This window comes from Acomys russatus, chromosome 25 (assembly GCF_903995435.1).
Source record: "Acomys russatus chromosome 25, mAcoRus1.1, whole genome shotgun sequence".
Taxonomy (NCBI): domain Eukaryota; kingdom Metazoa; phylum Chordata; class Mammalia; order Rodentia; family Muridae; genus Acomys; species Acomys russatus.
This window is the reverse complement of record NC_067161.1, coordinates 934,379-948,974: the sequence shown is the minus strand read 5'-3', so window position 1 is coordinate 948,974 and position 14,596 is coordinate 934,379. Positions and strand designations below refer to the sequence as shown.

The 14,596-nt window shown below is 46.2% G+C and overlaps 1 protein-coding gene across 1 annotated transcript in view; it reads left to right on the top strand.

The window, feature by feature from the left end:
• Bfar (bifunctional apoptosis regulator) overlaps positions 1–4,768 on the top strand; it is a 30,133-nt gene extending 25,365 nt beyond the window's left edge. The window contains exon 8 of the mRNA XM_051168046.1: positions 3,464–4,768. Within this exon, the coding sequence (XP_051024003.1) occupies positions 3,464–3,656 (193 nt within the window). The 3' untranslated portion in view covers positions 3,657–4,768. The remainder of the gene's footprint in view (positions 1–3,463) is intronic.
• Positions 4,769–14,596: the final 9,828 nt, after the last annotated feature.

Sequence of the window (14,596 nt, the reverse complement as noted above, 5' to 3'; positions counted from 1 at the left end):
GATGCCAGTGAGGAAGTTCCCCACACTTGAGTGGCATGAGGTGACTCTGGGCTATAGAGATGGCTCCGCGATTCAGAGCAAGCCCTGTTCTTGTGGAGGGCTGGAGTTCAATCCCTAGCCCCCCACATTGAGGCAGCAACAATGGCCTGGCAATCCAGCCCCCGAGGATCTGGCATCCTCTTCTGTCCTCTGAGAGCACAGACACATATACATAACTAAAATAAATAAATAAAAATAAAGCCTTAAAAAAATTCTGCCTTGAGCTAGGTGTGGTACGGTAGTGCACACCTTTAATCCCAGCAGGAAGATCCCTGTGAGTTCAAGGCCAGCTGGTCTACAAAGCGAGTCCAGGACATCCAGGGACATACACACAGAGAAACCCTGTCTTGAAAAACAAAACAAAACAAAATTCTACCCTGACCCCTCAGGCTCAGGTTTGAGAAATATTTCTCAAATAGCAACTAAGAAAGTTACTTGTGTCTAGGAGGCAGACTTTGTTGGAGACAGTGGTTTAGGTTTGTTCCTGATTTTCTCTGGCTTCTTTTATTTTGTTAGAGATGGGGTCTTTCTTAGTTAGGTTTCTATTGCTGGGATAAGACAGTGCAGTCAACTTGGGGAAGCCAGCGTGGTGGCACACTCCTTTAATCCCAGCACTTGGGAGACAGAGGAAGGTGGATCTCTGTGAGTTCAAGGCCAGCCTGGTCTACAAATTAAGTTTCAGGACAGCCAGGACTGTTACACATAGAAAAATCAATGTGGGAAGGAATGGATTTATTTGAGCTTACTATCAGCAGTCCATCATCCAGGGAAGTCAGGGCAGGAACTGAGGCCGAGGCCATGGAGGAGCTGCGTGCCAGCTTGTTCCTATGGCTTGTTCAGTTTGCTTTCTTTCTTTTCTTTTCTAATAAGTGTTTTTTTGTTTGTTTGTTTGTTTTGTTTTGTTTTTTTATATTTGTGTATTTATTATTTATACAATGTTCTGTCTGCATGTGAGCCAGCACACCAGAAGAGGACACCAGATCTCATTCTAGATGGTTGTGAGCCACCATGTGGTTGCTGGGAATTGAACTCAGGACTTCGGGAAGAGCAGACAGGTGCTCTTAACCTCTGAGCCATCTCTCCAGCCCCTTGTTTTGTTTTTTGAGACAGGGTTTCTCTGTGTAGCCTTGGCTATCCTGGACTCACTTTGTAGACCAGGCTGGCCTCAAACTCTCAGTGATCTACCTGCTTCTGCCTCCCTAGTGCGGGGATTAAAATGCCTGGCTCAGTTTGCTTTCTTATACCACCCAGGACCACTTTCCCAGGAATGGCATGGCCTACAGTGTGCTGGACCCTCCAACAGCAACTATTAATAGGAAACAAAACAAAACAAAACAAAACAAAAATACCTCCACAGGTTCGCCTACAGGCCAAATTTAAAAATATATTTTCTCAGTTGAAGTTCTCTCTTCTCTAGCTTGTACCAAGCTGACAAGGAAGTAGCCAGCACAGGGTCTCACTGTTGCTTTAGCCTAGGTACTTCCTGCCTTGGCCTGCTGAGTAGCTGCCACTATAAGCATACACTATTGTGTTTATTGGTTTGGTTTTGTTTAGATTTTAGGGTTTTTAATATATTCATTTATTTTGTTATATGCATGTATATTTATTTTGTATACAATTATGTTTATTTACTTTGTCCTGCTTTCTGGCTCTGCCTGGAACTCATTATGTAGACCAAGGTCTCAGAGGCTGGAGTTAAAGGAGTGCACCACCATGCCCAGCACTTGTGCTAATTGCTTGTGTGTTTGTGTTCTCACACTTAACAAACCTGCCAAGTGCTGGGAGTACAAGCTTGTACGGCCATACCTGCCTTCCATATCTCATCCCTATTTAGTAGTAAGCCAAATAGCAGAAACCCATGGGGAATTTTGTAGTGTTCTAACTCTGCTTTGCCGGCACCTGGGACAATAATGACTTCTCTGGATTAATGTACAACGAGAGCGTTGGGCTACCCAGCTTTCAAGTAGATCTCTTGGTGGCAAGTGACAGAAACCTGCCTTACTGATCTGCTTCAAAGGAAATGCCCACTCAGAATAAAGCGTGTGTTTGGGCCTTGTCTTAGGGTTTTATGACTGTGAAAAGACAATGTGACTCTTATAAAGTACATTTAGCTGGGGCTGGCTTACAGTTTTAGATGCTTAGTCCAGTATCCTGGCAGGAAGCATGGCAGCACACAGGCCAGCACAATGCTGGAGACAGAGCTGAGAGTTGTATATCTGGATCTGCAGGCAGCAGCAGGAGGTTGTGTATCACACCGAGCATAGCTTGAGCATGTCAGGCCTCAAAGCTACCCCCACGGGCCACACTTCCCCCAGCATGGCCACACCTACTCCAGAAAGGCCACCCCTCCTAATAGTGCTGCTCCCTGTGGCTAAGCATTCAAACATGTGAGTCTGTGGGGACCATACCTTCACAAACACCACAGACCCAGAGACTTAAACACTCTCCTCAAGGCTGCCTCTGTAGGGACCACCTGGATGCCAGGCCGCTCTTCCCTATGCTGCTCAGCTCCTCTGAGCTCTTCTTGCATCTCTCATGGCCTGCGGCTGCCCAGAACTTGCCCAACCACGCAGTAAAAAGCAAGGTCTTCTTTCGCATCGTACTCGAAACAAGCCTTACCTCTGCTTGGTCTAGCCTGAATCATGTCCTCGCTGCAGGGCAGTGCTTGCCTCTCCATGGCCAAGCTCAGGGTATAAAGCATGTATCAAATTCAGACCACATGGGGAAAACACAAGAGGGAGGGGCTAGACTCTCACATTCCCCCAGGTAGGCAAGGCAGGCACCTCCAAAGCAATTCGGACTGTTTCAGGAAGACAGCTCCTTGGGGTCCAGTCTCTCACAGGATTCCTGGCCTGGTAGAGTTGTAAGACTGTCTCGTGTTTCCCTTCAGCAGACTCCCTCATTTCTGTGGGAAGCCACACTTGTGCATTGTCCCTGCCTGCATTTCATCCGCAGCACCACATCTCCAGGACATGGTGGCACATGCCTGCGGATCCCAGCCTTCAGAAGGCAAACAGAGAAAGATGAGAAGTTCAAGGTCACCTTCAGCTACACAGCATGCTTGAGCCCAGCTTGAGCTGTGTGACACTTTGTCTCAGGAAAAAAAAGGTGCCATTGCCAGGCTCTGATACCACATATCTTTAATTGGGAGCCAGAGTCTGTGAGGCCAGCCCGGTCTACAGTTCCAGAACAATCAGGGCTACATAGAGAAAACCTGTCTTGAAAAACCAAAAAAGAAAAAGTGCCACAAAGCAGATAGAATAGAGGCTATGCCAGTGTGCCCAGACAACATCCTTACAGGGCATGTGCTGGGAGCTGAAGACTACTGAAAGAGAGGCGTTTCCCCAGTTGTGGGAACAGGGGACACCCTCAGTGCCCCAGCATATCCAAGGTCACCCCCCCATCACTCTTGTTTTCTTTTCAGGACAGTGCCCCAAAGGATGTGGAGCCATTTTTGGAAAGTGTCGACGCAGGGGCTTTTTGTGGCCATGTTCTGGCCACTCATTCCTCAGTTTATCTGCAACTGTTTATTTTACTGGGCTTTGTACTTCAACCCAATTATTAACATTGATCTGGTGGTCAAGGAAGTCCGGCGGCTGGAAACCCAAGTGTTATAATCACAGCAAGGCCCCAGGAGAGCCCGTGAGTCTACCTGACAACCAAGCTGCGACATTCAAAGAGGAAAGGGACTCATTTCTACCCCTGGTCAAGCAAGGTGCTGCTTCTGTGTGTCAAGGCTTCAACCAGGCCCTTCTTCCTCTGTCTCTGGCACCATGGCAGCTTACTTCTACCAAGTCAGGCGGGACTCTGCCTAACACCCAGCTACTCTTCTTACAGGGGCTTGGGAGGTTCAGGCTACTATGACCAACAGGAGTGAAAGTCTTGAACATAATTTCAAGTGACGCGAAGGCCCATATAGACCCAGTGTGGTGGCACACACCTTCAATCTTAGCACCCGGGAGGCAGAGGCAGATGGATTTCTGAGTTCACGACCAAAGTGGTCTACAGAGCAAATTCCAAGACAGCCAGAGCTAACAGAGAAACCCCGTCTCCAACAAACAAACAAAAGAGGCATCATGGTCAGTAGCCTTAACCTCACTGACTGACAGGCTCCTCAAACCAGGCTTATTGGGGCCAGTCCTGCCCCATAAGTCAAGTTTAGGAAAACAAGGATAGGTTTTTGTCATAAGCATAGAAAGTTAGTTACACATACAAAATAAAGAAGGAAACCTAGAATCTAGTCACAGTTTCTTACTGAGTAGTTGGTAGATTTCAGAGTAAACCCAGAGAAAGCTTCAAGCTGAGAGAGAGCGATGGCCCGCCGCCCTGTGTGCTGATGCTATCATTGGAGGTTCAGGTCTCCCCTCTGCGAGCAGGGAGCTGAGTGGAGTTTCCGTCAGGCTGAGCCTAGTCAGGTGTCTGAGAGCACTGCTTGTGGTTTTGTTTTGAATAATTTAATCTCTATGATAAATCCAGTATAGTCTATTCAAACAAACATTTATACGCTACTCTCACACTTTATAATGGGTAATCTTTATTGTCCTGTTCTGAAGTATAAAAGCAGGTATGATTATGCCAAGCGCTGCCATCATAAACATGGAGTGAGCTGAAGGTGACCTTTATTTCAGTGTGAGTGTGGACACAGCAAGTGTTGAGTATGAGCTCATCAGCCTTGGCCTTGCTGAAACAATGAAAGGAGCTTGCATCCAAAGTGTGTGTGTGAGAGAGAGAGAGAGAGAGGGAGAGGAAGGGAGAGAGAGCAAGGGGGGAGCTTAGTGACTTAGTAATTCATTAACCCTTTGTATCTCTGAGTGATGATTTCACTTAAACTTTGCATTTGAAAGTTTGGAAAATTACTTGAAATAAAAATTAAAGATTTTTGTACAAATAAAATCTGTAAAGAAATCTAATTGCTAAGGAAACACAAGGAAAACCTGTGGTGCTTGATGTGTTATAACCTGGTCGTGCTGAGTTTCCGGCACTGTGGTACTGTGAGCCAGGATGAGCTTACACATCTCTCCATAAGGGAAAACTGTTCTTCCTTCCCAGTTTTCTCAGGGAACCCTAGGGCCACCTGATTTTGTCAGCATCAGACAGCAGCTCTGAGATGCATGCACACTGTAGTGTTTGTGCATTCCTGAATGTAGCCCTGGAGATTCCTGCTTTTCTTTTTCATGAAGAAGTAGGGGCTGGCTGACAGAGGTCATTGCACTGGTAGTGGTTGTCATAGGTTCAGGAGTACCCAGGATAGACCACAAGTAGCCAGCCTCCCACTATCTCACCCCCACCTCTGGCCTTCCACGTTGACTCGACATGCACCCACACCCTACCTCAAAGGTGAGTAATGCCCAGAGGGGATCTGGTTAAAGGAGGAGATTCGGCATTGGGCAGGCACTGTAGGTTCATACCCTTCCAGGGGTGCTTGGGGCACTAAAAGGGAGATATATATGTGAAACATTCATACTCTGAAAAATGGCAGTTCTCTAGATATGAGCCTCATATATCCCTGACTGACATCAAACTGGTGTAGCATAGCCCAAGGGATCGAACTCTGGGCTTTGTGCAAGAAAGGCAAATACTCCTTTAACTCAGCAACATCTCCTACCCCAAAGGACGGACAGAAATAGGAAATGACAGAATTGGAGCTTTTGATATTTGAAAGTTGGCAGTGTTAGAGATGAAACCCAGGGCCTCATTCTGGTAGGCAAGTGTCCTGCCACTGAGCTGCATCCCCAGCCCACTGCTGCTTTTCAAGAGGCAGTTTCCCAAGGCTTTACATTCATGGCAGAAAAGACTAAGAATGGTAGGGCATAGACTCAGCTGCGTCTTCTAAAACTAGAAAAGCACGGTGCACATACACGCTAACAGTATTTTTGATTACAGAAATTTGAGTCATTAGATTTTTAATTTATTTTTATCTTCTAGGCATGACTATTTTGCCTTCATGTATGTGTGGGCACCAATTGTGCCTCATGCACACAGGGGTCAGGAAGAGGACATTGTATTCCCTGGGACTAGAGTTGCAGATGGTTACAAGCTGCCCTGTGGTTGGAAGCTGAATTTAGTCTCTACAAGAGCAGCAAATACTCTAAGCACTAAAGAGCATGTCTTCAACCTAGCTCTTCATTATTGCTATTTAATGGATTGGTTTTTGGTTTGTTTGTTTGTTTGTTTGTTTTAGACTCTGTTAGTTAAGGTTCTCTAGAGTAACAACTTAATGAATAAAGGGGATATATTAAAATGATTTACAGGATATAGTCTGATAATCTAACAGTGGCTAGCTGTGAACAGCAAGTCCAAGAGTGCAGTACTGTTCAGTGTAGCTGAGTGGGTTGGATGTCTCAGATGGTCTTCTGTAAATGCTGGAATCCCAAAGTCTCTAACGCCAGTGAGGAGTGGACCTGCTAGCAAGGGGAGGGCGAGCAGGCAAGAGCAGAAGCTTCCTTCTTCATGCCCTTAGGCAGACATCCAGCAGAAGGTGTGGCCCAGATGACAGGTGCACCTTCCCATCTCAAGATGCCAGTTAAAGCTGTGTGTCTTCCCACCTCAATGATCGGGATTAGAAGTGGATCTGCCTGCTTCACATTAAGCAAAAAGTCCTCACAAGTGTGTCCTCCAATTTCAGATGTTAGGTAAGTCCAGGCAACAACCAAGAATAACCATTGAGGCCACGCCTTGTCAGTTTGATACACATTTATATCTTGTTATGTCATGATTAATTTGCAAAAGGAAAAAACAACCAGGTAGCCAGGCGTGGTAGCGCACTCCTTTAATCCCAGCACTGGGGAGACAGAGGTAGGCGGATCACCGTGAGTTTGAGGCCAGCCTGGTCTACAAAGCGAGTCTAGGACAGCCAGAGCTACACAGAGAAACCCTGTCTCAACAAACAAACAAACAAACCAACAACCAGGTCATAATTATACTTAACTATCACTCATACAACTGCAAATATGTTATAAATTTAGAATAGGTGACAGTGTCCCTTGAGGGACATTCTTCTAGTTTCTCAAACTTAATTATGATAACTATTAATGTTCTCTTAATTGATGTTAACTATTAATGATTTTTTTTTATTATAAAGCTACTTTTAATACTTTGAGTATGCCCCACAGGAATAAAAAACCCTGGGAAGGGGTAACCCCCTCACCCCCAGGAGTGGCCCATGGGGAGAGAGGATACATAAGGGGAAGGAAACAAAAGGAGCCCGCTGCAGACTCAGGGCAAAGGGGAGGCCATCGGTGCTGGGACCTGTGAGCACTACAGGAAGAAACTCAAGCATGGTGGCACTGCTCCCGGCTCCCACCTTCCCCAATGTTCTTTTCTTTTTTTTTTTTTTTTTGGATGGGGTGGGGGGGGGGGGGGAGGGGTTTCCTCTCTGTAGCCTTGGCTGTTCTGGACTCTCTTTGTAGACCAAGCTGTCCTTGAACTCAAGTGATCCGCCTACCTCTGGCACCTGAGTGCTGAAATTAAAGGTGTGCGCTACCACACCCATCTTATTGATATTCTCTTAATTGATGTTACATCGCATAATAAAGAAACTGCGGAAAGAAAACACAAATACCTGTATAAATGCATTCTTCATGATATGTGACAAGCACTCATGTCAACTATAAACCTTGTTTCTGTAACTGGTCATGTGGCCTTAGCTGGTATTTTATTTTTGTTTTTCTAAACAGGGTTTCTCTGTGTAGCCTTGCTGTCTGTAAACTAGCTCTATAGACTAAGCTGGCCTCCAACTCAGAGACCCACCTGCCTCTGCCTCCCAAGTGCTGGGATTAAAGGCGTGCGCCACCATGCCCAGCTCTTAGCTGGTATTTATACCTACCTTCCTCTACCTATTCCTCCACCCTCCACAAGGTCCTGGCTCTTTTCCTGGAGGAGTGACTCATCTTCTTCCTGATTTGTCCTGCCTGGATTAGGCTGTTTTAGTTTCCTATTGACTATAGTCACATGACAAGGTAGTACCAAGAGATGCCCTGAAGGATCTCCTGCACTCCAGACATAACCTTTTGTACCTTTGTTGTGGACATGAAATCAATTCTCCCATGGTAATCTAGATCAATCACCCCTCCTAACACAGCTATTCCTCTTAGCCTGTTGGGTTAAGAGCATCAGAAGCCCAGAGTGGCCAGGGGGAAGTCTGAGCTTCTAGTCGAATGAAATGTTTTTTGTGGCTCCTGGCAAACGCGCTCTCCACTCTAGAACCAAAACTTCAAGGCTAGTAGAACTTAAGGTCGAGGGAACCAGAAGCAAAATCTTCCTGTTGGGTCACTAGGGTGATAGTGACCCCTTGATTCCTGGACCTGTGGATCTTGACTATGGGACAAATCACATCATATATTGGACACTGACTAAAGATATACCACCTAGAGAGCCGGGCGTGGTGGCGCACGCCTTTAATCCCAGCACTCGGGAGGCAGAGGCAGGCGGATCGCTGTGAGTTCGAGGCCAGCCTGGTCTACAAAGTGAGTCCAGGATGACCAAGGCTACACAGAGAAACCCTGTCTCGAAAATACCAAAAAAAAAAAAAAAAAAAAAAAGATATACCACCTAATGGAGAACCCTGCCCTAGCTGTCCATGTTGCTGCCACTAATTAGTACTGTAATTGTGTCTTCCAAAGGCCACTTCTTCTTTCTGTCAGGCCAACTACGTCAGGGTGGTGGGAAACATGGTAAGACCAGTGGATTCTATGATAGTGGGCCCACTGTCACACTTGTGTGGCTGTGAAGAGAGTTCCTTGGTCAGAAGCAATATTGCGTGCAATACCATGATAGAGGAGAAGGCATGCTGTAAGTCCATGGATAGTGGTTTTGGAAGAAGCATTATGTCCAGGAAAGTCAAATCCATAACTGGGAGTAAGCATCTACTCCAATAAGGACAAAGCATTGTTGTAGTGGAAGTTTTGGTTTATTTAAAAACTTAGTTATGGGGCCAGGTGTGGCCACAGCACTTGGGAGGCAGAGGCAGGTAGATTGCTGTGAGTTTGAGGCCAGCCTGGTCTACACAGCAAGTCCAGGACAGCCAAGGCTAAACAGAGAAATCCTGTCTTGAAAAACTAAAAATAAATAAATGAAATAAAATACAAACTCGGTTATGTTATATAAACAGTTTTTGTTTTAATCCCAGGTGTGGGATATGGGACTGCCTTAGTTTATCTACAGCTGATAACAGCGTGGCTCAGAGAAAGGTGTCGTCTTTGACAGCTGTAGCTACTTTAATGCTGAGGACTCGGAGAGGGTATAAATATCAGAGCCCAGAGAGAGAGAGAGAGAATGCTTTAAGGAACACTTAAAGGAATGGGGAAGGCTCTTTGGGGAGAAGGTTGGAGGAGGAAGAAGGCTGCTGGTTCATTGGACTGTTGGATATCTCAATGACAGCAATTGGTAGTTTCCAAAAAAAAAAAAAAAAAAAAAAAAAAAGCACAACCCTAACCAGCCAGAACTCTAAAAAGGACTATATACCCTGTCCCTTCTAACCGTTCTCTCTTACCTAGGGTCAGAAGGTTGGAAAGAAGGTAGAGATATAAGATAACCCAAAATAAATAGTTAAAAAGTAGCAGCTACACATTGCCCTTTCTATAGAGGAAGTAGTCCAGTGTGGTCAACCTGCCACCAGGTGGCTGGCTGGGCGCCCTAGGCAATGGTGACATATGTGGGATCTGGCACTCATCAGCAGCTGTAGCCAGGTCAGCCTTTGTGAGTGGAGGTCATGTTGTTTACCATGCATAGCCCTGTCCTTACCACCATAGCCCTTTGTTTATGGGCCCATTGGGCAATGACAGGAGTATGGGGAGAGGCTGACTGTCCACAGAAAGGGTCGTTCTGTCTATTTGTTGCTGAACTCCTCAGCTGAAGTCACCTTTTGATGAGCATTTGCATGGGGCACAAGTGTCTTCACATCCTTTACCCCCTTGGAGAGATCTAGCCACATACTTCTTCCCCAGATGTCTTTCTCACCAGTGTTCTAGTCATGCTTTTTCCAAGTCAGCCAATCCATGAATCTGAACAATCACACATCTGGCCATTTTCCCCCCAAACAAAATGTATGACCATGTGTATTGCCTGAAGGTCTGCACACGGTGAGGATTTCCGTTTACCAGTGTCTTAACAGGGTTGTCCCAGAAAGGGGTTGTAATGCTACAGCTGTCCACTTCTGGGTGGCACCCACATAATGTGCAGTAAACCAGACCTCAGTCTTCTCTTCCTCAGTCAGCCAATCATAAGGCACAACCCATGAAGCTATAGGTGTACACTTGGCAACAGATGGCAAACAGAAGTAGAAAATAGGTATTTAAATGGGCAACCTCTTCCTGTAACTTACTTGTGCCTTCAGGACTTGCTTGGCCATGATCTCATATATACCACTTCCATCTGATAAGAGATTGCTGGCTGGGTCAGATAACATGCAGCTCACGATGGGCAGCTCAGGTCAGATGGTAACTTGGTGGCCCATTGTCCAACGTTCAGTTTCCATAAAGGCTCGGTGACAGGCCAGAAGCTGCCTTTCAAAGGGAGGAGACTTTGTCTGCTGATGATGGCAGAGCCTTGCTCCAAAATCCCAAAGGTCTCTTCTGTGAGTCACCTACAGGCCTGCCAAAGGCTCCAAACAGCATCCTGATATGCCACTGACACCTCAGGTTCTGTCAGGTCTGCTGGATCACATGGTTCAAGAGCAGCCTGCACAGCAGCCTGGCCTGCTGCAGAGCCCTCTCCTGTTGCAGGCTCCACACAGAGCTGGCAGCTTTCTGAGTCACTTGGTATATGGGCAGGAGAGCACACCACGTGAGCAAGGTGCTGTCTCCTGCATCCAGATAGGCCCAGTAAACACGGTGCTTCTTTCTTGATTGGGGGAGGGGCCAGGTGCAATAACTTAGCCTTCACCTTAGAAGGAATATCTCTGTGTGTCCCTCCCCACACCTGGACTCCTAAGAACTTCACTGAGGTCGAAGGCCCCTGACTTTTGGTTGGATTTATTTCCCATTATCTGATGAGCATACGTGTTACCAATTGAGCCCAAAGTGGTTGCTTCCTCCTGCTCACTTGGTCCAATCAACACAATGCAGACAATCCAGTGCACCAGTGTGATAAATTGTGGAAGAGACAGATGATCAAGATCCCTTCTGACTAGTTATGACACAAGACTGAAGAGTTAATTTATCCTTGAGGCAAAACTGTAAAGGTATCCTGCTGGCCTTGCCAACTGAAAGCAGATTGCTCCTGGTGTCCTTATGGAGATACCCAGAAAAGGCATTGGTTAGATCAGTAGTTCCATACCATATACCAGGAGACGTGCTAATCTATTCGAGTAAGGACAGCACATCTGGTACAGAAGTTAAATTGGAGTCAGTACCTCACTGAAGTTTCAATAGTTAACAGTCATCCTTCATGATCCATCGGTCTTCAGCACTGGCCAGATAGGACTTAAAGGGAGATGGGGTGTGCATCTTTCAAGACCTTAATTTTTTTTCTTTCTTTTTTCTTTTTTGTGTGTTTCTTTTTCAGGACAGGGTTTCTCTGTGTGTAACAGCCCTGGTTATCCTAGAAATCAATTTGTAGACCGGGCTGGCAGTAGCCCAGAAGATCCCCCTGCCTCTTTCAGTGCTGGGATTAAGGCTGTGTACCACCACACCTGGATGATTTTGGTAATTCTTTTTTTTTTTTTTTTTTTTTTTTTAATTCTTTCAGGGATTTGATACTGTCTTTTTGTTTTGTTTTGTTTTTTGGCTTTTTGTTTGTTTGTTTGTTTTTGTTTTTCGAGACAGGGTTTCTCTGTGTAGCCTTGGCCATCCTGGACTCACTTTGTAGACCAGGCTGGCCTCGAACTCACAGCGATCCGCCTGCCTCTGCCTCCCGAGTGCTGGGATTAAAGGTGTGCGCCACCACGCCCGGCTGTTTTTTGGCTTTTCAAGACAGGGTTTCTCTATGCAGCTCTGGCTGTTCCGGAACTCTCTTTATGGCTCAGGCTAACCTCGAACTCACAGAGGTCTGCCTGCCTCTGCCTCCTGAGTACTAGGATTAAAGGCATGTGCCACCATGCTTGGCTTCAATATTGTCTTGGATTCACTCTTTTCCCTCGTTGAGGCAACTTCAAGTGCTTCCATTTGGCCTTCCCAACTGTAATAGCCCTCATTGTAAAAGCCAGGGAACCAATGCGTGAATTCTGCCAACTTCTAAGTATATCTATTCCAATCATACATCCTGGGACTGGGGAAAGGCACCCACGGGATTTACTGTGAGCCAGACTTCAGCCACAGTGTGTGTTGAGATCTCCTGCAATCAGGGTTAATCCAACAGTCCCCAAGATGTCTGATTGTTTCTTTTCCTCCATTGTACATTTACCCTCTGGGGGAGGATTGGAGAAAGGCTAACAGTAAAACTTTAAAATATTTTATCAAAGTCCTTCTTTAGGGACCCTGTTTATCCTTTCACTCAAGGGGTTCTGGGTCTGCAAACTGGCTCAAGTTTGAAAACTGATTTATAGACCAAGAATCCCTATTGCCATGATCCAATCTAGCCTCTCTTTCATTTGTTCGAGAACTTTCCTACTTACACAGATCTAATGAGAATGCATCAGATGCCAGGTGGTGGTGACGTACACCTTTAATCCCAGCAGAAACAGCCAGATCTCTGTGAGTTCAAGGCCAGCCTGATCTACAAAGTCCTGGACACCCAGGGCTTTGTTACACAAAGAACAACACACACACACACACAGCTGGGCGTGGTGGTGCACTCCTTTAATCCCAGCACTTGGGAGGCAGAGGCAGGTGGATCTCTGTGAGTTTGAGGCCAGCCTGGTCTACAAAGTAAGTCCAGGACAGCCAAGGCTACCCAGAGAAATCCTGTCTCAAAAAAAACCAAAACAAAAGCCCCCAAAAAAAACCCACCACACACACACACACAAACTGAATTCACTAGACTTCTTATCTATTTCATGGTTCAAAGCACCAACACCCAAAGCTCCATCTGAGTCATTCCACCATTAAATTCAGTTCGCCTGTGCTGGCCGTTATGAGTCAGGCCAGGATGGACAATGTTTTGTCTACGCTGCCCATTGTGATGATGATGAGCACCTAGCCTTTGGTGATTCCGTGCTGCCACCTGGCCCCTGCTCCATTGGGGCCCAGTTAAACCCATCACATTAAACTCACTGAACTGTGTGTGCCACAGCATCTCCAACCCCAAGGTCTGGTCCAATAGACAGCAACAGAGCTCTTTAAATGTTATGGTGCCCCTCTCACCATTTTGTGTCTTATAGGATCCATGATAGGCCTATCTTCTGGGCCTGCTCATTGTGCAGGACTTGGTTTTACCCAGCACACCCCCTCTAGCATTGCAGTTTCCCTGAGCCTTGAAATCCCTTCATCAACATTGAACTATGGGACAGCAGGCATCTTCAGCTCCTTTTCAGTAGACCATCTTTTGGAAACAGGGTTTCTCTGTGTAGCCTTGGCTGTCCTGGACTCACTTTGTAGACCAGGCTGGCCTCAAACTCACAGAGATCCACCTGCCTCTGCCTCCCAAGTGCTGGGATTAAAGCCAGCCCAGCACCATGCCCAGCACACAGTGAGTTAAACCCTTATGAATCTGAGGGTTCAAAATTCTTGCTCCAATAGGCTCCTTCCACACATCCCCATACCAAGTTAAGGGATTCCTCCCCCCTTTTTTTTCTTTTTTTTCTTTTTTTTTGAGACATGGTTTCTTTGTGTAACCCTCACTGTCCTAGAACTTACTCTGTAGACCAGGTTGGTCTTGAACTCAGAAAGATCCACCTGCTTCTGCCTCAAAGTGCTGGCATTAAAGACCTGAAACCCCAACGTTCCGGAGGCAGAGGCAGCCAGATCTTTGTGAGTTCTAGACCACACTAGTCTACAAAAGGAGTCCAGGACAGCCAAGGCCACACAGAGAAACCCTGTCTCTGAAAAATAAAACCAAAGCAAAAAGGTGTGGGCCACTACTTCCAGCTAATGTTCTCACTTTAACCACTGACAGCCTCTGCGGCTGGGACTTGATCCTCTTCCAGGGCACACTTAGAGCTCGTCTCTGTCCTTTGTCAGTGTATCCAGAGGTGCTAGGAGCAACCGATATCATCGTTTTCCTTATTTCCCCACAAACTCTCAACAGTTTCATATACAGGGACACCAAATCCACTGCCACTCACAATTGGTGAATCAGGATAATCAAATGCATTTATTATCCTTAAGTTTGTAATATAGTTCACACCATGGGCTTCAGTAACGGGAGGAGAGGCTGTTGTTCTAGAACCACCTCTGGCACCAAAATCTGTATTAGTCAGGATTTTCGTGAGTAATAGAACTCTCTCTATACATAGAAAGGAGATTTAGTAGAATGACTTATAGGTTGTGGCCCAGCTAATTTGATGATGGCTGCCTTTGTATGGAAAGTCCAAGAATCCAGTAGTTGCTCAGTCCACCACACAGCTGGATAGCTCAGCTAATCTTCAGTAGACACCCAAATCTCACAGAAGTAGGCCAGTGAAGGAGTGGACTGGTCATCCAGAGCGAGGACAAGCAGGGGTGTGTGTGTGTGTATGTGTGTA